This window comes from Phalacrocorax aristotelis, chromosome 3, assembly GCF_949628215.1.
Source record: "Phalacrocorax aristotelis chromosome 3, bGulAri2.1, whole genome shotgun sequence".
Taxonomy (NCBI): Eukaryota; Metazoa; Chordata; class Aves; order Suliformes; family Phalacrocoracidae; genus Phalacrocorax; species Phalacrocorax aristotelis.
In genome coordinates this window covers 8,187,897-8,211,178 of record NC_134278.1, presented here as the reverse complement: position 1 = coordinate 8,211,178, position 23,282 = coordinate 8,187,897, and the positions used below count along the sequence as shown (strand labels likewise).

General features: G+C 39.2%; 1 protein-coding gene across 7 annotated transcripts in view; it reads right to left on the bottom strand.

Annotated features, from left to right (window-relative positions):
* ITSN2 (intersectin 2) overlaps nt 1–23,282 on the bottom strand; it is an 89,478-nt gene that overhangs the window by 35,831 nt on the left and 30,365 nt on the right. For 6 of the 7 annotated variants that reach the window (XM_075086685.1, XM_075086679.1, XM_075086683.1 and 3 more), the window contains 15 exons: nt 20,579–20,671; nt 18,816–18,879; nt 16,212–16,375; nt 14,695–14,892; nt 14,303–14,393; nt 12,533–12,675; nt 11,147–11,210; nt 7,801–7,938; nt 7,608–7,693; nt 6,362–6,624; nt 5,522–5,671; nt 5,149–5,289; nt 4,223–4,310; nt 3,485–3,624; nt 615–751 (listed from right to left, as the gene is read on the bottom strand). In XM_075086685.1, the coding sequence (XP_074942786.1) occupies nt 615–751; nt 3,485–3,624; nt 4,223–4,310; nt 5,149–5,289; nt 5,522–5,671; nt 6,362–6,624; nt 7,608–7,693; nt 7,801–7,938; nt 11,147–11,210; nt 12,533–12,675; nt 14,303–14,393; nt 14,695–14,892; nt 16,212–16,344 (1,772 nt within the window). In that variant the 5' untranslated portion in view covers nt 16,345–16,375; nt 18,816–18,879; nt 20,579–20,671. The remainder of the gene's footprint in view (nt 1–614; nt 752–3,484; nt 3,625–4,222; nt 4,311–5,148; nt 5,290–5,521; nt 5,672–6,361; nt 6,625–7,607; nt 7,694–7,800; nt 7,939–11,146; nt 11,211–12,532; nt 12,676–14,302; nt 14,394–14,694; nt 14,893–16,211; nt 16,376–18,815; nt 18,880–20,578; nt 20,672–23,282) is intronic. The other variant, XM_075086682.1, reaches the window with a different exon arrangement.

Sequence of the window (23,282 nt, the reverse complement as noted above, 5' to 3'; positions counted from 1 at the left end):
AAAACCAGGACCATATAGTGAAAAGATGATCCTCTCAGACATATATTTGAATTTTCTCATTGTCCTCCTAAAAAAGGAATCAAATTTAAAACTCAAAGACTGCTCACTCATCCAGCTTCCAAGATTAACATAGGAATTAAAGAGTCAAAGCCCTTCTTCCTATTGTCGTAAGCATCGATCACACAACTGTCTGGATATACATGACAAAAAACTAAAACCTACTCAGTCAGAAGTACTTTTAAGGAAATCCCTCGGATCTTTTGAAGGCCAGCAAAACAAGGCAGAAAAATATAAGGAATTTTAAGTGTGTGAGAATTATCTATTAAAGGAGCAAAAATCCTTATTAGCAAAAGTGACAAATTGGTTTATCTGAATTATAAGTTGGTTTGTTTTGTTTTTTTAAATAGATAGAACCAGATCGGAAAGAGGAAGTTCAAACCATCTTATAGCAGTATGTGGTACTCCATATAAAATGCTTTCTCCAAGGCAACTCACTAGGACGTTACTGATTAGACCTCCCGCTTATTACAGTCAGTGTCTTTAAGCAACCTCAGCGTACACACCACATTCTTTTGCTTTAAAAACTGTAACGCTGATACATTCAGACATGGTACCTTGCAGCCTCGTCTTCCAGTCGCTTTTTCTGTGCAAGTTCAGCTCTTCTTTTTTCTACCTCTCTTACTTTGTCCTGTTTGATCCTGTGGAGCTGCTCCAAGGCTAACTGCTGTGTACTGTAACTCTCTCTCAGGTCCTAATGAGGAAAGACAACAAAGTACATCAAAAGGAATAAAGCCAATCTTTCGAGAAAAGCATCCAGGCATTTTAATGCTTTGTGAACCAAGTTTTAATACAAATGAACAAAGTAATATTAGGTTATTAACAGTCCTTGGATGTCACTGTAAAGAAAGCCAAATAAACAGAAGTATGAAAGTAGCTGGCATGTTTGCAAAGCCTTTGACATAACTTCGGCTTTCAAAGAGCCCTTCCAGTCATACACCTGCTGGAAATGGCAAATACACCGAGGAGAAGGGAAGACATAAAACTGAGTGTTCAAACACAACATTATCTAAGAACACAGAAGGCAATAAAGCATATTTTAAATAACTACAAGACATGTTTGCTGAGGAGGCAGACTTCAACTGAAAGCCAACACCATACCATAAACCTGAGAATGCCTCCCTTCAGCAGGGCGTTCGCCTTTGCAGTGCTGTCCGAATGATCAGTCCCATACTTAAATGGGACAAACTTTATAAAAATATGCAGCAAGCTGACCACTGTGGGAAGCCATAGCCTAAAGGCACTAACTCAGACCAGAGTTTTCCTATATTTGTACACTTCACACTACTCTGAACACATCCTTCAATTCCTGCTCCATGTCCCTCTGACAACAAATTTTTTCACAGCAGCAAATCAGCATGAATCTTTGGGATAATTAAATGGACAAAAGAAAAAAACCCACAACAATAGTTTTACTTTAGATTGTACTTCACCATATAGATATAGATACTACATTATTTTTTCTTAGGAAACCTATTGATACAGACTGAGCAATGCAGCGGGTATACCCTGACTTCTCGTATCTGATCTCTTAAACGCAAATAAAGCAATTAAGAACGATCTATTCCCACTACAACACGCACCTCTACCAATAATCATGTTGTCTAAGAGATACTGTGCAATTTATATGAAAAGGGCAAGATAACAAGATCTCTGTGTCAGTGAAAGCCTCTGTAGCAACAAACTAAACCAAACAATTAACTGTTTTTCCCCAAACATATTCAGCTGAGAATATACTTTTTCTTCTCATTTTACACAGAAATTGCGTATCACTATGGAAACAAAATTGCATTATAAAAACCCTTGTCTCTTTGATTTAGGGACAGAATAACCCTTAAGCAAAATAGAAAAGTCAGTTAAGTAATTCTGAGAATAATTTAGGAGGAGGGAGGAAATAAAATAAAGCAAAATAAATTAAAAAATTAAAGTTAGATTTCTGACCCCAGCAGACAAAAGCAGTGTTGAGGAAAACAGCAAGTAGGTTTCAGTACTGGGTTAATCTGGAGGCTTAAAAGCATTGCATTTGCCGTGTCATATGTTATAGTCTGGGCATTGATGCCCTCAACTCGAACGAGAATTCGTTAACCTGACTCACAGCTTCAGACACATGGATACAAGCATAGCGAGACAGGTAGAGAGCAACAGACAGAAAGGTGGGAGGAGACACTGTCTCCATCTAAGACAGTATTTTTTGGCTGATAAAAGTATCTGGGTAAAACAACTTAGTGAACATAGTTTGTTAAGAAATAAAATGCCTATCAGTATTTTGCAGTTTGGCTTTCTGAGCAGGTTAGAAAATTGTCAGTCTTTAAGAGGATGTAAAAGCTAGCAGAAACAAAAAGAGCCTAACCATTTTATTTCAGGAAAATTTATTTAATAGAAGTTGTACATCCAAACAGAAAGGGTAAGCAGAGAAAAACTGCGAAATAATTAAAAACCAAAAGAGCCAAAGATTAGAAAATAACCTTAAGTAAGAGGAAGAGGTTGTTGAGACAGCTTAGCAGAGACAAAAGGCACTGAAGAACAGAATCATCCATATTCTCACACTGTAAGATAAGGCAGATAAAAAGCCAATTAATCTTTGCACTGTAGTATGAGAAACATATTTTAGGGAAGACTAAATGGTGGATTCAGCCACTGAACACAGCAAGCCATGCAATAAGCAGGTAACTGAAAATGCATGTTATATGTAGCCATTTTTTAAAAAGAAAATAAACTCCTTAAATGTTTACAATCTTTTTCCTGTGTTCTTTTTACTGGAGAGTGCAGAGCCCTCACACTGGCCCAGCATGGATCCATAAGTTCACCTCAGTGCACTAGGAGTAAGCTGGTAAATGAAGTTAAGTGGATGCGTGCCACCCTGCCTGAGTGTTGCATGCATTTTAAGGCAAGTCGAGTTGCCTCTGAAGTAAAAATGCCTTAAGGGCCAGTGGTCAATATTTCCTAACTTCTACACAAACAGGCAGCCTATGCTTACTTTTAGGACAATACCTAAGTCTGCTACCAGATCTTGTACAATGTACTACAAAACCCTGTATTTCTTTCAATAGAAGTTAAATGTTCAGTCCACAATTTAAAAATAGTAGCCAATATAACCTCAGTTCTGTAGGAACAGAATTTGCAAGGGCCTGAAGAACTTCAATTCTAAATCAAAACGAATTCTAGAAGTTGAGAGTGAGCAACAGTTGATTCATGCAAAGCAATGGTTAGCAAAAGGTTCATATTTTAGTACATTAGCAGTAGTTTTAAATGCATCTTTATTGCACTATTTACTCCACTCCAAGAATTTTGCTACCTCTTATTTGATGTCGGAAGTTGGGAAAAGCTTTATGAGCCTGGTAGAAGTGACATCAATCTTTATGACTGGATGAAGAAATAAAGGTACTGCTTACCAGTGTCAGACTAAGTATTTAGAGAATAGATGTACCTTAAGCTGACTGTTAAATGCATCCATTTCGGCAAGTTTAGAAGCAGTTTCCTTCTCAAGGGCATCTAGTTGTTCCTTAAGTCTTTGGCATAATTCTTCCTTTTCTAGGGACTTTTTGTGCAGTGAACCGATTCCTGTACCTGCATAAGGAAAGACAAGGAATTTTACAAGGATTTATCTTTCCACTAATTATTATTTTCCTAATATACACACAGTCCCAACCTCTTTTCCTCACAAAAATTCCTTGATTTACCTTTCTATTTATATACAGCACAAAGTGGACCCAACACCTAACTGAGACACACAGGCATTACATGTAATACAGAATAATCTGCAAGTTGTTTTTTTTTTAATATCAGACCAATTCATAGCAAACTTCTCTAGATAGGGACTTCTGGTGTGATCTGATGTAAAGACCAGTCTAAATTTTACATAAGTGAACTCCGTTGAGTTTATGCTACCAAAAAAAGACAAGGTGTAATTATATCTGTGGGCTGTATAATCTACATAAATAAAATTTCAAGCAAAATTTGTGCTTTCTTGCAAAAATGTGTGTTTGCCCCTTATTTAGAACATCAAGGAAATAATGAAATGCAGATGAAACAATGCTAAGGTGGCATCAACTGAAAAGATATAAAATGGAGGTGTGATTAACACCTCTGTACCCTTCAGCCTTTTTTACAACTGATAAAAAAGCCAGCAAAGCACACAGAAGATAATTCATTGGCAGGCACTTACTCTGAGTGTTTTCAAGTGGAGCGTTTTTAATTCTTTCACTTAACAATTGTTTTTCAGGAACTAAATAGATTAGTTTATTCTGATACTCCTGTAGATATCAAAGAGAACATAACAGATTTTTAGTATTGTTTATAAATCAGTAAATAAAATGGGTGAATTTTCAAACATAAATTCAGCTCATGTTAATGAAATGTGGATGCAAGTTATCATTACTGGGTAGAGGAAAAAATTACTCCTACACTCTCAATATAAATACTATTAAAATTGAATGCTTTTTGACCCAAAAACTAACACAGCTGGAAAAAAAATTAACAGATACACTAAAAATGTAAATATTATCATGACAGAATTTAAGTTGACTGCCCCAAGCCTAATATAAAACAGTAACTTTCTCTGACACACGGGAACATGAAGTTTCCCTGATGTGCAGGAGCATTACATAAAAACACAGCAGAAGATGATTTATATTCGAGAACGATTTATGGTAGTCAACTGATTTGAAATAATTCATGCCTTGCTACTCAAAGAAAGAAGGAAAAAAGAAAAAAGGCAGCAAGATAATTCAGCCCAAAGACCAACTTGCTCTGCATACAGGAAAACATTCCTCATAAAAACTTGAGCCTGGAGCCATGAAAGAGTTCACAGTTGAAGAGAAGTCACTGTTATTGCTTCACAAAACAACAGCTGAGGCTTTGACAACTGTGCTCATTCAACTATCAGCTTGTTGTAGTACATGTAATCATTTCTTTAACACCAGAAATAGAACTAAAAACCTCTGCTATGTTGACAGCCTTGCTGATTTCCCCTCCCCACTATAATCAAACTGATTCACTATTCCTCCCTATGGGGATGTATTATCAACAGCATTATGGAAACAGAGAATAGGAAGTAAAGGAAAACCACAAGCTTAACAGAAGGTTACACACCTGAAGCTGTTGTTGTAGTTGCTTAACCTCCATGATTCCTTGGTCATATTTCTGATCTAAAGCCTCCAGCTCAGTTTTTCGAATTTGCTTTTTGCTTCGAGTATCTTGCAATCTGCCTGAGATTTGCTGATGTTTGTCCGTCTAGAAAGAAATCAAAGACAAATTATACCGTATACAGCAAAAAAACACTTCTGCACTAAACCTGTGGGCAGTTTAGCTCATGATCAATTCTTTAAAACAACCCAAAAATATCTGCTTTAGATTGCTCATTCAAACTAGAGTGAAACTCCTAGTAGGCTATTAATGTAGATTCTAAGATTTGCATACTTTAAAATACTGTATTTCAAGACGTGTAGTGAAATTTCTGTCTTACCAGGGCTTCCAATTCAAGATTAAGGCTCTTCTTTTTAGAGGTCAACTTGACAATTTCTTCTTGTTCCCTGTTACGTTGATTAAGAAGTTCTTGGCGACGAATTCTCTCCCATTCCAATCGTCGCTGACGCTCAAGTTCTTGCTTTGCTGCCTGCAGGAAAGTGACATTACCTTAAATTACAATGGAGACGCAGAACTCTGAGACCATGATTGAATACAATGAACTCTATTTCAAAACAGCATAACAGCAACACAACATATTGTCTTTTGTAAAGTGCCCTTGTACACTTCAGTATCAAGGAATGGAGGAAGCATCCTATAAACGAGCTCCTAACTCTGGATGAATAAAAGCTACATAGTTCAAGGAGAAATTCTGTTTAGCTTAGAATATTGCCCATAAAAGAGGACATTGACAGATATTACTCATAACCTCCTTTAGATATTTCACAGAACTACATAAAATATGCAAGTCCTACGCATGCACTGAGACACCAACAGAATCACATTTGTCTCAAGTTCAAAATATTATCAGTTATGACTTCAGTACAGTCTTGTTTGGTATACAGATTTGTGCACAGATCCAAGAAATAAGTCCAAGAAAATCTCACCTGTCCTATGAAGTATCTGAAAATCTTTAGCCTATACCAACACTTGATTCATTTACAACTGACACAATGTTTTCAGGCAGGAATAATGTTCTCTCTCCAGGAAAATCTGCCAATGGCCATGCGAGGAGACAGAAGCAAAGCCAGTGTTCAAACCCTGAATGCTTTGTCAAGTGGATAATTTATGCATGTACATATTCCTTAAGGCATTAAAAAAATAATTTAAAGAAAACAACCTCCCGCCTTTCTATTTCTTTTCTCCGTTCTTCTTCCCTTTGTCTTTCCAACTCCCGTTGTCTCTCCAGCTGCCTTTCCATTTCGAGTTGTTTTTTCCGTTCCTGTTCCTGACGCTCCCTCTCTCTTCGCTCTTGTTCTTCTCTTTCTTTCTGAGCCTTACGTTCGGCCTCTCTCTGCTGCTGCTCCAACAGGACCTGACGGCGTTTCTCCAGCTCCATATTTCCTCTCTCGTAGTTTGCTTTCCTTTTGTCCTCAAATGTCACTAAAAAAAAGGAAAGGTGGTTATTTCTGTCCTGTGCAAAACACTGCTCTCAAAAAAGCACCTCAGTTATGCCACTAAAGATAGATATTTTCTTTTTGGCAAGCTCAGGTTGTTGGGTCATGGATGATATAAGCATCTTGCATTTGTTAAAGTATTATTTTTCCCTTCCAAAATACCTTCAAATTTTCCTAAGTCTATTCCAATTGCAAAAAAAAAAAAGTTGTAATTTAAAAATGACCACAAAAATGACTTGAATCTTAGAGACAACTTAAAAGAACAGCTTTTATAAGCTAGAAGACTATCTTCTGTTGAAAAGGTTTTCCACTGTGCAAGAAACATTAACACACAGAGAAAAAGCTTAGTTTTTAAGGGTGTTCCCTGCAAGAGCTCCTGGAGTTAAAACCAGCAAAAACCAGAACAGGATCAAGCACAATTACTGCAATATAGGATAATAAGAGATACAAAGGAATGGTTTAAGCTCCCTTCCAAAAAGAGAGGCAAGCCACATCTCACAGTGTGTGTGTACGTGTAAGAGACCTTTGCTGGTAGCATCAGGGAGTCAATGCTAGAATCTATGTTACGTCCAAATTGCATCTAGTTTTCAGAGAATTAAACTACATTGGAATGAACCCCTTGTTTCCAAAATGTCCAGAAATAAGTAATGCCAGGAAATTTCAGCTGAAAAAAAGTTTGCAGTATCATGGCAGTATTTGGCCACGAAGGATTTCTCTTCCAAAATACATTATTAATCAGCACACTTTTCCTTTCCCACAGCTAAAAATAGCCCATCTCTGCCTTCTCAATTCTATTAGATGTAATAGGCTGACTACATCCACTTAACAACCTTCCTGCCATCCAAGTTAAACGGGATCTAGCTCCTGAAGTGAAGCTCCCCAGGGATTTGATTATGTCTTCCACTTTCTGAAGGTTTCAGTGCCCTTCAAAGACAGTCCTACACATTAAGAATGCGAACCCTATTTTACCTGGCTGTTTTTTCTGTGGCTCCTCCTCTTGTACAGGCTGGTAAGATGGCAGAGTTCCATTTATATTTTCAGTATATTTTCCACTCCTGGAGGGAAAAAAAACCCACCATTGTTAGAGAAATAACAGTTATTTTCTTTGTAAAAAAAACTTCTGTTGAAAATACATTATGTTTCACCGCCCTCAGTGATATACCTGAAAGAAGGTGGTACCAGTTCAAGAGGCAGAGTTAGTGGCAGAGGTTGTCCAGCTTTGGCCATATCAGTCAGGTGCATGGCTAACACAAACTCGTCAGCTTTCAGCTGTCCATCTCCATCAATATCAGCTAGTGACCTGCAGTTTTAACAGCAGTAACAATTAGAACCAAATATCACAATCACTCACAAATGATAGCTGAAACAATGTACTGTGAAAGTAATTTTTAAAATAGAGAATTCCTGTGAAATATGCTGGTAAAAGTAATTACAGTAACGTGAATAAATGATGAAAGGAGATACTATTTTGTTTAATAATGTACTGCTATTCAGATGTTTTTGTAAAATACAGCAAAAATGATAGGAAAGGTTAAGAGACATCTCTTGATTTATCGCATCACCAAGAAAAGAGGTGGGAAGAGAATCCAGGACTGCTCTTAACCAGCTCATAATGCCCTTTTTCTTTTTTTTTTTTTTTTTTTTTTTTAATCAAAAGAAAACATTATATAAAATTACATCAACTTCTACAACAGGAACCTTTGTGTAGAATTCTTTTTTTCCCCTTGTGTCTCCTTAACAGTGCAGGGAAGACATGAGCTGCCCCAGAGTACCTTGCAATGGGTAGGAAAAGGATCACCCACCCCCTCTAAGGAGAGGACAAACCACACAATCCATCGTCAAGGGAACCTTGTGGTTGGTGTTGCTACAGGCCGCCTGATCAAGGGGAGCCCTGCAGGCTCCCGTCCTGCTGGGGGACTTCAACCACTTGTCAGCCTCACCCCTGTGCCTGGAACATCATGGAACAGATCCTCCTAGAAGCTATACTAAGGCACATGGAGGACAGGGAGGTGATCCGAGAAAGCCAGCATGGCTTCACCAAGGGCAAGTCCTGCCTGACCAACCTAGTGCCCTTCTATGATGGAGTGACTACACTGGTGGACAAGGGAAGAGCTATGGATGTCATCTCTCTGGATTTCTGTAAGGCCTTTCACACAGTCCCCCACAGCATCCTTCTCTCTAAACTGGAGAGATTTGGTGGGTGTGCTGTTCAGTGTCTGGTGGATAAGGAACTGGCTGGATGGTCGCATACAGAGGGTAGTGGTCAGTGGCTTGATGTCCAAATGGAGACTGGTGACAAGTGGTGTCCATCAGGGGTCTGTACTGGGACTGGTACTGTTTAATATCTTAACCAATGACACAGACAATGAGATTGAGTGTGTCCTTAGCAAGTTTGCACATGACACCAATCCGAGTGGTATGTGCATGAGGGAAGGATGCCGTCCAGAGGGACCTGGACAAGCTCAAGAAGCGGGTCCATGTGAACCTTGTGAGGTTCAAAAAAGCCAAGTGTAGGGTCCTGCACCTGGGTTGGGGCAACCCCCAATATCAATACAGGCTGGGGGATAAAGGAATTGAGAGCAGCCCTGCCGAGAAGGGCTTGGGGATACTGGGGGTTGAAAAGCTGGACATGAGCCAACAATGTGCGCTCGCAGCCCAGAAGCCAACCGTGCCCTGGGCTGCATCCCCAGCAGCGTGGGCAGCTGGGCGAGGGAGGGGGTTCTGCCCCTCTGCTCCGCTCTGGGGAGACCCCCCTGCAGTGCTGTGTCCAGCTCTGGGCTCCTCAGCACAGGAAGGACAGGGACCTGTTGGAGCGGGGCCAGAGGAGGGACACAAAAATGATCCGAGGGCTGGAGCACCTCTCCTACGAGGACAGGCTGAGCGAGTTGGGGTTGTTCAGTCTGGAGAAGAGAAGGCTCCAGGGAGACCTTATTGCAGCCTTTCAGTACTTAAAGGGGGCTTATAAGAAAGATGGGGACAAAACTTTTAGTAGGGCCTGTAGTGACAGGACACGAGGTAATGGCTTTAAACTGAAAGAGGGCAGATTTAAACTGGATATAAGGAAAAAATTCTTTACTATGAGGGAGGTGAAACTGTGGCCCAGGTTGCCCAGAGAGGTGGTCGATGCCCCATCCCTGGAAACATTCAGGGTCAGGCTGGCTGGGGCTCTGAGCAACCTGATCTGGTTGAAGATGTCCCTGCTCACTGCAGGGGGGTTGGAGTGGATGGCCTCTAAAGGTCCCTTCCAACCCAAACTACTCTGAATCTATGATCATTAGCCTACTAAATGCTTCCCACACAACCCAGGGGGAGTGGGTGGGAAACCAGTGAAATGTTTCCAGAGATGCAGGCAAGAAGCAGGAACCTTTTAAAAGAACTATCTATGTAGACAGAATTGCAGGAATATGTCCTTAGACTGCACTTAAGTGAAATGCTTAATAAAATAACTGATTGTTTAAAAAAAAAAAAACCCCAACACTAAAAGAAAACAACAAAACAAAGAAAAAGCCATCACCGCTACACACACCACAGTGAAAAACAAAAGCAGGAGATGAAATAAGTTTTTATTATGTTCACAGACCAGCACTATTCACACATAACAGTACCATTATAACCGTAATTACCATCAGTTTGGTTCCCTGGTAGAAATATTGGTCATTTTAATCACCCAGATAACTTGGGCTGTTAATCCTCTACACGGGTACACAGACCTCCTCGCATTGGCTACTGACATCTTCAGGCTAGGCACCCACGAGGAAGAGTCACTATATGCCACTTTATTTCCCCATATTCCAGAGTGGAGGAATACAACCTGACCTTCACAGCGTGCAACCAAATAAGCCGAACGAATAAATTTCAGCTTGCTGCTGCTAGGGACAAATGACTGCCCTTGTATAAAGTGGGAGAAAGGGAACTCAAAGAGATGCACAGCACCAAGCTGTTGTGAATTCTGCTGGGCCAGGAAATTTTAGGTATAACATCTGAGTTACATCAGAAGGTATAATTCATACTACCACATCTAGCAGGGTAAAGGCAGATTATTGAAGCCTTCAGAGAACTGTAACCGTTTTCATCACCACAGTAAAGACAAATCTTAATAAATGTGTAACATGCAGGTACCTTTATGGGAACAGTAGTAAAGTTTAAAAAACCTGAAGGGTTACTCCATTATTAATCCTTCTCCATATTTTATAACTAACAAGCTTGATTTCAGAATCCTACTTTTAAAATGAGCAAACACTCATCTCAGCTACAATTGTGCATCACTGAATCAGAGATTGAAATGAATATCTGAACTATTATATGGAGTTTAACAAACACAGAGTGAACAAATTATATTATGTCAAGGTGTCTTTTGAAAATGTACTGATGAACAAACCAGCTTAAGTAGCAGCTTAGTTTCAGTTTATGATTTTAGGCCTACGGTGTTCCATCACCACGTCTTATTAAATGAAGTACATTTCCTCTCTTAACATCATAATCACATTGAATTAATAATCTAGACTTACCAAATAGTAGCCAACTGAGTCTGTGAGAGGTTTGATTGCAGGAGGACGTTCCTTGCTTGAAATCCTTAGTGAAAGTGTAAAATATTCTATTAAAAAGTAATACTTTGAACAAAGATCCACGTGTAGCAAAAAATGGGTCATGAATTGGGCCATGTTTATTTTTAATATTAGTCTAATCCATTTTCATCAGTGGCTGACAGTTGGCATTACTTCCAGGCTTAACAAAAGGCATTACAACCTGAACACAATAAAGAGGTAAATATTCTTTGTGCACCTTTCACTCAGAGCACCTAACAGAAACACTGACATGAAAAATGGGTATTTATGGTAATCCCCACAGCTGTTACAAAAGCACAGCTGACTGTCTACCTAAAGCTTGAGCTAGCATGCTGGAAAGCTGTCAGCTTTCCTTTGACAGCAAAGAACCGTATACCTTTCTATGCAGGTCAATGAAACCTTCAGCCCAAAATCAGCTGAAGAGGATATAAAGCATTGAGTCCCTTTCTTGAAAGAGAGAATTGTCCTCCTTTTTTGTAGGCTAGGAAACTGAGGCAGAGGCATGGTAAGTGCTTATTCAAAACGGGAAATGTGGTAAGCTACAGAGACCCATACTGACTTTACATCTACTAACTGCTCGGCCAGCTCTACTTGCTGCAGTACAGTGAGCAATCCAGTTTTAGAAGTACTTTCATAAAACCCTACTCTTGTATTAAACTTTGTGTGAAGTCTTTCGAAGCCACCATAATGCCATGGCACAGCGCAATGTCACTGAAAGTCAAAAAGGATTGACTCCTTTAATTACTTTTGAAAAATTTCAATCAGTGGCTGCAGGACCGCAGTGTCTTTCCCAAACTGCTTTCTTTAAAAATATGAAGTCCAAATATCTAAGCAATTATTAATAAATATACATAGGAGCACATGGCACAAAGATGATCGTGAGATGTCCCCTACCTTACAAAGTTGTAAGAAAGGGTCTTAGACCAAATAGTGATGCTTGAAAAATGACTGCTGACTTCATGGAGCTAACCTCCCCAGCCTTATGGTTCTCAGGCTCTTCTGGTTAGATCCCACCACTGCCACTCTTCTTCCCCATAGCTGCTGCTGTAGCTTCCCCAGTCTACCTGGGGAGACTGCTGCTTCCTTAGGCCCCTCCAGGTCTAACACAGAGCCCAAGCCAGTAAAATGATACCCATTTCCATTTCTTGGCTGCCTGGAACCGGTAGCTGAAATCCACTCTCTCCTGCATAGGTCTGAGTGTCAACAATTTCAGCTTTTATTATATATGGAAGTCAGCTCCCAAGCTGGGATTCCATCCCTCAGCATGTGATGTTCCAGAGGCAGAAAACACTGCTGGTTTTCCCCCTCCATATCAAATGCCATACTCACCTGATAAATATCCGCTCATACTTTTATCAAGACTGTTAAATTTCTGTCTGTATTTTAATCTGGAGGCCTGAGGAACTGCCCAGTCTGAGGACGCAATCTTTGGTGAATTCCCAGCTAGTGAAGCACTAGAGGAAGAATTTGAACTGTAATACAATTTTGAAAAAAAAAAAAAAAAAAAACCCAGAAAAAAATAGAGAAAGAGATAAAGAAAGAACTCTCAGTTACTTGGTTTAGCAAAAAGGCATTGGAAGATACATAGCATCTTCTGGTAAGATGAAATGACTTCCACAAAGTTTAACCTCTGCTAACTTGCTATAAATATTTTCAACACTAACATATGGAATTTTACTTTGAAATATCTAAAAGGAAAACCTTGAATTCAAGATCCTGTTCTCTTGGTATCACCGGCACTCAGACGACATAATTCATCTGTCCACCACTGCAGAACAGCATTATAGGAAACCATAGGAGAACATCTCATCTTTCACAAGTGTTTACAAGGGCTGTGAAGCATTGGATGGATGTCTGAGTAACTTTAAAAGGTATGCAAATGAATAACTGTGAGCATAAAAATCCGTCTGAAACTCACAACCAAAAGCAGCTTCTAAAGTTGCTGAAGCCACTATATTCCACCTCTACCTCTTCCTATTAGTGACAGTGGCAGGCTGAATGGAGTTTTTCCAACTCATTCAGCCACTGATGGAGTGTTTAGTTATACCTATAACCTGCAACTCCCAGCATTTTCACAGTGTCCCATCTTTGAAGATCAGACAAAACCAGGTGGATCCAAGTCTGCCTTGTTCAAGGGAATACCCTACTTTGTCAAGTAAAAAACTGTGTGTGGTGTTATCCAAGGCAATAAAGTAAAGAATGCTGATATAAACAAAGCCTTTCCAGCACGATGCTGGATAGACACTCTTTGCATGGACTTAGATAACATGATGATGAAAATGCTGTCAACAGTAATACAGAAGAAGAGCTACGCTGCAACACTATAACACCAGCAAAATAAAGCTTTCCGATCAAAAAAACAAAAAAAAACCCAAAAAGAGGCACACACCATGCCTACAATCATCTTATCAAACATCTGCTAGCATCAGACGTCTGTCCATATGAGGATCCCAAAGGTGGACATGCGTTCATCCTCGATGCCTTGTATCGGCAATAAGGAGGCGCAAGCACTTCCCAGTCAGCTGGAACTGAGCTGGGGCTGAGATGCCCCCTGGATTGTCTTTTGGGAGACTGTTCCCTGGATACCCAATTGGACAGGTAAGCCTAGTCCCTCATTTTGCTTACGGTGAAGCTTTAGAGTCAGTGAAACAGAGCAGCTGATGACAGAAATCTATAACCGTCTATTATTCATAAAGCAAAATCACACATAAATATTTATAATGAATACTATTCTTACATGCCTGCTAATTACACAGTGCCCTCTATAATGAATGAGCACAACAATCCATAAACATTGCTTTTATAACCACTTGGTACGTTTTACTTCTATTCACTAATGAGGTAGTTTCCCTTCATTTTGGCACGGCTTTCTCTCATTTGAACTTCTCACCTACTTCAGACAGTTTTGCCAGATTTACTGAAAATATTATTTATTGTGCATATCAAATCAATCAAAAAAATCTATTTTCAGACTTAGTAGGTCATATTAGATAGACTAATTTTTAATGAATATACTTTGAAAATATAAATGCTTTGTAAGTTTTGGAAGGAAAACTACTCAAGTTTAAGATAAAACCATTTTAAACTTAACTTTCATACCTGCTAGATCCTAAATCGATTAGTGACTGCGCCTTCTGTATACTAGAACCACCAAACCCTCCTGCCATGGGACCTAAAGAATGAGGCAGTGCTGAAACAAACAAACAAGAAAACAAAACAAAATCAAAAAATTGTAAAGCAACCAGGTATAAGGATTTGTAATGAACACTCAAGGCTTTGATAGAAGAAAGAAAAGCTGACCAGTGCCTTGTTGTTAAGATTAACGATTTAGAACCGATTTGACAAATGTGAACTTTTGGAAAAATATGGTTTGGTTTTTTTAAATTTATTTTTAACTTGCGTGCAAGTATTAGCGTTCCTGTCTGAAATTAGCCATAGAGAAAATAAGATTCACAATTCTGAAAGCGAGTACTGGACTGTATTATACTTACTTGAAGAGAAAGGTACAGCCAAAGGCTGCAGAATGTTGGATGTTCCATTTGGCAATGAGGGGGTACTGACAGAAGGCACCAGGGGAGCAGAGATAACCAAAGGAGGAATGGAAGTCATGGAGGTCAGAGACACGGGAGCTAACGGTGTGATCGTGGACATGGACGTTGGCATGGACAGATTTGGCATACTACCCATTCCTAGAGCAAAAAACAACAATCCATGCTTTAATATTGCCGAGGCTTCAGCAAGAAATTGGCTCCATTACACTAGGCAGAACCTACACAGAGCAACCTGCATCCACAGGTACAATGAGCTAAAGTAGGTGCTCATGTATAATATTTACTTTTTCTCTAAACTTTAGAGAAGACATCTCACAAAGGAAAATATACTGAAGGACATAAATTAAAAAAAATTAATCCTCACTAGCAATTAATTCTCAAGGTAGATTTAGCTACCTAGTATTCCACAAAAGAATGAGATCCAGTTTTCTATAATTGCAGCTATAACTAGTTCTTCAACAAGCCTTTCCACGTCTGGCCCCTGAGACAGAATTACCATGCAACTCAAAACTTGTGACAATTCTCTATAGGAAAAGCTGATATTGTTTCTGAACTAAGTGTCTTCCAAGCGTTGGCTCTGGAAGAATCTGTATGGCTGAAAAGTCCATACTTCGGGACCTATGCCTAGCAAACGGTTTCTTTCAGGCGGTTGCCTGAAATAAATAAGGGCACTTGAATTACTGGCTTAATCCTGTGGAAAACAACAGTATGCAGATGCTGGAGTGGAAGGTTAATAGGAATTAATCGTATACCAACCACAGCTATCCATAAATGTGTGCATTTGTATACCAACACACAAGATTTACCAATGAGCAGATACTTTAAATCATGTATGTAATTAATATATGCATACACTTGATTTCAGCATAGAACAACATCAGAAGATTATTAATTTTGTAACCCAGCTGGAGCCATTATGTATGTTTTGTTCTAAAAAAAACAACACCACAACAGGCATGTGCTGAATCTCAAAACACTGTCAGAAAAAGGAAAAAAAGTTAAAATAATTATATTCAATTGTTCATATAACCAAAATAGACAATCTGATTGATTTTGAAAAAAATATTTAAAATAAGCGTTCTACCGAAGTTTTTGATCTTTACTAAGTTCAGCTTTAAAAACCCCGAGTATAAATAGGTGAATGAGTAGGAGGGAGACAAAAAAAGACCTTCAGTACCAGATGAGAGCCTGCAAGTCAGACGCAAATGTGAATAGCCTTCTTGTACCTCATGTCAATATTCAACAGAAAGTTTTTCTTTATTACTAAATGTCTTCAAAGAATGAAATTATCAAAAAAGTCGAGAAAGTGACTTTGTGAATTTCCTAAATCAGAATATCCTTTGGTTTCTTTTACTGATTCACTCAACTGTCATGGTTCAGATTAATGCTTGTATTTGGCTGCAATTAACTGTGGTTTTTTACCTCTGAACACTAAGTAATTATATATTCATAAGTACCAAAGCGAGCTGACATTAGTGGCGAAAATACTGGAGTTTGTTTCATGACAGGAGGGAGAACTGCAGGCAAGTGCTGTCCTTGTAATTTCAGCTTGATGAGTTTCATGGCTATAGAGAACTCCTGTTGATCCATTTTTCCATCCTTGTTCAGGTCTGATAGTGTCCTTAAAAATAAAATTAAAAAATTTAAAAAACCCACAAGGAAGAAATGTAAAGTTAACGTTTTCACTTAATGAGAAGCTTTTCTATCAAATCTATTTACTGATTTTGTACAAGAAAACAACAGACGTATTGCAACCATTTGTAGATTTTTTTGCAACATTCAAACCCTCAGAACTCCGCAATCTTAGTTTTTCTAGTTTGCCAACCTATAGGTATTGGGACTTCCAAACATAATGCTCGTCTAGCTGTATTAAGTATAATTCACTTGGTAGTTTTCTGCAGAATTCAGTTTTAAATTTGCTGTATATGAAATACTTAACACCTGAGAAAGTACGAAGACACTTGGAAAAGCAGTAGCCTCCTGCTCAGTGGATATACTTGTTGCTACAGATACGCCTCTGCTATGCTTCTTTCTATGCTACCAGCCAGACTCATCATTTTAAATTAATGCTGGTAATGTCAGGAATTAATGCAAGAACCTGAAATTGGAGGATGCAGAAACCTGCTAACAGCACTTTATACCACTATACACTGTGCATTAATTGACAAACAGTGGGTTTTTTAAGCCTGATATCCACACTGTCTTCCTTTGACACTTTTCCAAATAAACTTAAATACAACAGGAAATATAGGCAACAGCGCATACATAAGAGGACAAAATTTCTGGTCAGACAGAAAATATGAAAACTTATTAATACTTAAACATGAGAGGACCAGGCACAGGAATGTAAATAAAATTAGAAGGGGAAAAAAAGGAAATCAGACTGAATATTAAGCTACACTTTCCCTTTCGTTCTGTTGCTGTTCAGTATAAAATGCCAATGCCCTATACAACAGTTTCCTTACCACTCTTTCCTAGACACTTTAAGTGTCTGAAGAAGAATCTAACTTGCATTTCGTTTGTTTCTTCAATATGCTTTCAAAGAATCACAGAATGGTGGGGGTTGGAAGGGACCTCTGGAGATCATCCCGTCCCACCCCCTGCCTGAGCAGGCACATCCAGAGCAGGGGGCACAGGAACGCGTCCAGCCGGGGTGTGAATGTCTCCAGGGAAGGGACCCCACAGCCTCCCTGGGCAGCCTGTGCCCCTGCTCTGGCACCCGCACAGGGAAGGGGTTTTGCCTCATATTTAAGTGGAACCTCCTGTGTTCCAACTTGTGCCCATTGACCCTTGTCCTGTCATTGGGCACCACTGGAAAGAGTCTGGCCCCGTCCTCCTGACACCCACCCTTGAGATATTTATAGGTATTGATGAAATCGCCCCTCAGCCTTCTCTTCTCCAGGATGAACAAACCCAGGTCTCTCAGCCTTTCCTCATAAGGGAGATGCTCCAGTCCCCTGATCATCTTCGTAGCTCTCCGTGGGACTTGCTCAAGCAGTTCTGCATCCTTCTTAAACCAGGGGGCCCAAAACTGGACACAGCACCTCAGATGTGGCCTCGCTAGGGCAGAGTAAAGGGGGAGGATAACCTCTCTTGACCTGCTTGCCGCACTCCTTTTCATGCGCCCCAGGGCACCACTGGCCTTCTTGGCCACAAGGGCACATTGCTGGCTCATGGTCACCTTGCTGCCCACCAGCACTCCCAGGTCCTTCTCAACAGTGAGTTGTGGACACAAGTGAGTTGTGACTAATTATCACGCGCCTCCACTCTGTGTCTTTTAGCACACGTACATCTTGGTAACAACCAAGTACCCCAAAATGATCACAGTATTCTAGTGAAGGCTGAGGAGTTACAAAGAAGAAAATGTCTGTTTTCAAATATTGAAACCACCACATACATGCTGCAAAGAACAGCACTTTTTCCAGTTCCTGTGTTAGAGCATTGGTTGGTATCTTACAGTGTTTTATAACTGACCTTCTGCTAACATCTTCTGTGACTTTAGATTTTTTTTTTGTCTTCTACTTTCAGTGTATTTTCCACTCCCAGTTTAGTAGTGTGTACTTTTTCCCACACTTAATCTTACTGCCATTTTTTAGTGGTTACTAGTATTTCAAACACCATTCAATTTGGTATCTCCAGGAATTCATTAACCCATTATTTACCTCTTTTTCCATATTATTATTTAATATAAAAGACAAGGCTTAACAATGACCTTTCTGGCAGTCCAACAGACACTTCCCACTATGAAAGCCTTGCAGTTTATCACCACTTTTTGTTTCAAGCACTTACTATAGGTTAAAAAGGCTGTGTTCAGTATGATCCAGTTTGAATTAGCATTATAAGAAAGATCTAAGAAGGTACTGCTGCTTAATCAACTGTTGGTACACATATGGGCTCAATCCTTCCTCTAAATTTAATAAAATTAAAACAATGATTCAGACAACACTCCTACTTTGACTGCCAAAAGCCTCTTTGAGATAATACAACATACCAAAGATAGTATTTGAATGTTACTCATCTCCTATCTTTAAAAATAATTTAAAAAGTAAAGAATACCTTACCATATTTCAGCAAGGATTGAAGCTGGTAGACCCGACTGCAAAAAAAAGGTACGTGCTTGATCACCTATGATAAAGAAGACAGACAGACTTTTACACTACAGACATAGATTTCCAGAATTCCTCAGTGCTCTGTTGTGGGACAGATTTTCAAAAGGAACCAGCAAGCTGGACACCAAGCTTTCCAGTTTCGTACCACCTAACTCCTTCCCTGCTGACAGCAATTGTCAGATACCCGTGTATTCTGTGATCCTGAATCTTTGCTCTGAGAAGTAATTTCAAATAGCTATAAAAAGCTTTAACAGGTCACAAATCAACAGCTGACAATAGTTTAACAGATGCAAGATTTAAAGAAGTAAAAATGACTGAAAATTTAGCCCTGACCGATTACTTTTACAGGAAAGGATGTGCATGCTATTTATTTCCTTCTCCTTCATCCAATCTAACTTTAGCCAGCACTGCCTCTAGAAAAATTGGTAAAAATATTGTGTCGTAAACAATATTCTGTTCCATCAGAGAACATCCACTATTTCAGTATTTCAGGAAGGGAATGGGAACTGTTGTGCAGTCCCATACAAAGTTACACATCAATTGGTGCTGATCGTGCTGTTGAACAAACTTGTAATAAAACACAGGTAGTGTTGCTCATGCTTTCTTATAAGTGAATTACAGATGCTTAAAGCTAAGACTTCAAATTATTTTTTCAGTTCACTCTTCCCTTATATTCATACATAGCCTTTCATTTCAAGCACTTGCTAAATAAATAGCGAAGCCTGCAGACACGGGTGCAGGTAAAAGCCCAGATGTGGCCTAAAGGTAGTCTCTGGGACTGCGTAATTTTCAGCTGGTGGTAAACACCGACATCCCAGAGCTGTTTGGAACATGCATGTCTTCTGGCTAAGTGATACGTAACCCCTGCTTTAGCCAAACGGACAACTTCTCACTCTTTCCTCAGTCTTTTTTAGACCAAAATGAAGAAAAGCAGGGGCGCTGGAGCAACCAGATAGGGCATTAGCAGATAGTTAGGAAGGCAGGAATGACCAGGGCTGGTCGTTAGCGCCCACCCACACACAAAGAATGGGGCTTTCTTAAATTAAGTCATCTTTGCCAGTGAAATTAGCTTTTTATTGACATCACAAGCAGGTTCTTAAATTTAAAAACTGCAGATTCTGAGGTGCGCAGCAACATGACCTAATTGTTTCAGAGGAGAAGCAGCTGAATGCGACTGAAACTGACAGCAGGTCATTGCAAAATGCCATTAACCTATCCAGAACTCGCTGGAGGCCCAAGGGTTAATAAATTTCAAGCACTCATTAACAAGGACGAGCTGTCAGCATCTCTCTCCCTGCCTCCTCCCCCAAAACAAAGATATCTAACAGCACAGTATTCTCTAACACTATTCAGACAGAGGAGAGCCACTTCTGGTGTCTCTGGCGTCACTTGCCACAATAGCTACTCTAAGTGCTCCTTGGCAGCCTCCCATCTAAGCAGATTTTGCCTGATATTCTTTGGTTTTTGAAACTAGACAGAATGACAGCACATAACCACTAGCCACAGAAGTGACAGGGTTAATAGAAGAGTGTTCCTGTGCCAGACTTTAGCCCAAAGCTTTTAGAAATTTAGTAATAACCCCTGGCTGTTTGCCCAGAGTATGGTTATTAGTCACACAACAAAGAGCAAGAAATAGGATGTAGTTTTCAAACTGTTTTACAAAGATACTTATGTGTACAGAGAAGTTAATGTGTAATGCAGAATCTCAGACCAACCTGTAATGTAGCCTCCTGTGGGTTTAAGGCTATCAAACTGCTTGTCATGCTTGGCTCGCTCTTCAGAGGTGATGGCCCATATGTTTGGACCTCCTGAAAAAAAAAAAACAAAACACCGAACAACTAAACAGATTGAAGAGTCTTAAAAATAAAGCATATCACTTGCAAAATAAGAGCTTGGCTTCTCCAGAGACAAAGCTAGACCTAGACACACCCAGCTCCTACCAGTTTGGCAAGGACGTTATGAAACACAAACCTGCTTCCCAGATGTGCAAGCGCTAGCTGAGAGAATTCCCCAGCTAGACTGCTTTACACTTGGCTTTCAAACAAGCTCTGTCATCCTTCAAAGCTGGTGCAAAGCAGCTTCCTGTTGCTGCAGATTGTTTGCAGCCAGGGCAGGATGCACGTTGCTCACCATACCCTGTGTGAACCAAATACTCCTCTGGTTCTCCGGTAAACAATGTCACTTAAAGGTTCTCATAAAGAGGGCTAACACCCTACAGCTGCCAGAAGGACTCATGCTTCATCTTGCCAGTGCTCTAAAACCAAAATTGGGACTGCTAACAAAAATATGTTGGTTTTGTCTGACAAAGGAGCAACATTCTGGGTTGGTTTTGGTTTTTTTTGTTTTAAAAAGCATACAATTTCAACTTACCATTTTTCAATGTTTATTAAAAAAAAAGTATAAAATATTACAGCCTCAAACTAACAAAGAGAAATTGCAGGGGATAATGATGTTTACAGAGCTGTGCTGATATACCAGGCAGAAACAGAGTGACTTTCAGAAATGCTCCAACCTTCTGTATAAAGGTCAGGGTGTGCGTCCTTTGCAGGAAAAGTAGTTTGCCAGAAATAATTGGGTTTGGTTTTGGTTATTAACTAGGAGGAAGTTTTAGTCGGGAAGCTCTTGACAAAAATATGATTTTTCAAGTCAATGAATGCAAGAATTAGCAGAAATTCTGAATGGAAAGCCCCAAATCAGCATTATTACTTAAGGTAATAAGGTTATTACTTAATAAAACACTTTTAAAAAGACATTCTACTCAGCATTGCCACTTCCAAAGAACTGTTAATCTGTTCTTCAAGTATTTGTCTTGCTCACTACAAGACAGTAAAGGGAATAAATAATCCTTCTAATAACATATTAACAAGTTCCCTAAAAAAACAGAGCACTTCGAAAGAAAATCTCTATAAAATGCTTCCTCTTTTCCTACATAAACGTAACTTCAGTGAAAAGAGCTGTTGAAATTTTGTAGGCTCAGAGCTCTGTTTTTCCAAAAGTAATAACAAAGCTAGCAGACTGCAAGCTGACATACCTGCTAATACACACATATTAATGATGTCAAGCATCTCGCCTGTGTTTATCCACATATGCAAACACATTTTCCAAAAAGATCTAATGTCTCCTCTTAAGGAGGTCCTGTTAACACCATCCTTTCATATTGACAAATTGAATTCTTTACCCCTGGTGCTTAATAGGGAAATATAAATAGTTAAAAAAGCCAAACCAAAACAGAAACTCACTGGGGATATGAATGACAAAAAAGTTGGGAAGGCATTCGGATACAACCTCTAGGCACCTGAATTTGGAGCTCTGCTTCCCTCTCTTCAGGGCCTTCGGGGGCTTTAAATTTTTTTTTTTTTTTTGGGGGTGGGTGGGGGGGGGTGGGTTTTTTTCCACAGTGGCCTCAATAAAAGGGTCTTCTTGCAGGCTGTGTGCAAAACTGCACTTCAAGAACCCCCTTATTTCTCTCTTCTAGTTAAAGGAGTATAAATAAATCTAGATTAGATACTGATAATAAATGTAAATAAATCTAAACCAGATGCCTAGAAGTTGATGGGCAGTACCAGTATTGCCATAATACACAAAGGAGGACAGATTATGCCCAATGGCAAAAATTAGAGTGGCACTCAAATCTTTTTCAAATGTTAGTTTTAATATACAAATGCAAAGTGCATAATGTGGTTAATGCTTATAGAAATTATCTTTACAAGATGAAGAAGTGCTCCTAAAGCTGTCAGCATCAACTTCAGAAAACTTGACCAGTTTTTTCATACATGGAAAATAAAATATTAGCAACATCACATTGTCATTATATAAAATAACACGTTTTGATCATCTTTTGAAGCAGGTGGCTGTAACACTCCTCAGCTTTTTATAATCAATGACAGAAGGATTAAGACCATCACAATATATTCACGTGGTCAGTGGCTGCAAAGTGCTAAAAACACAGTAAAAATTCCTGGACTGGAGTTACTGGCATCACCATAGCTTCTCTAAAGAATCCAGTTTACATTGTAAGGGAACTTCTGTATCAATATGTACTGAAATGCACAATTTCCTATTTACATGTCACAAAGTAAGCAAGAAGATGGCAATCAATCTTGAAACTTTTCTAATATATTTCAGCAAAACATCCCTTTGAATAAAATCCAGTAAATGATGTTTCCTCTCAAACTATAAGATTTGAAGTTCTACATGGCATTTCCTCAAATGTGTCAACATTTTGCAGTTGAATAAATTACCAGATTCATACCTATAGCTGTATGACGATTAACATTAGCTTCTCGTTAAATTAAGGTTAACATCTCACTCAAGAAGTGTTTCAAGATTAGCATTCACCCTTTATTCTCATTTTTCACTTTATTAACACGCTTTTTGGGCAACGAATATTTTGCGCACTTTTGCTCAGAGGACTGTGAT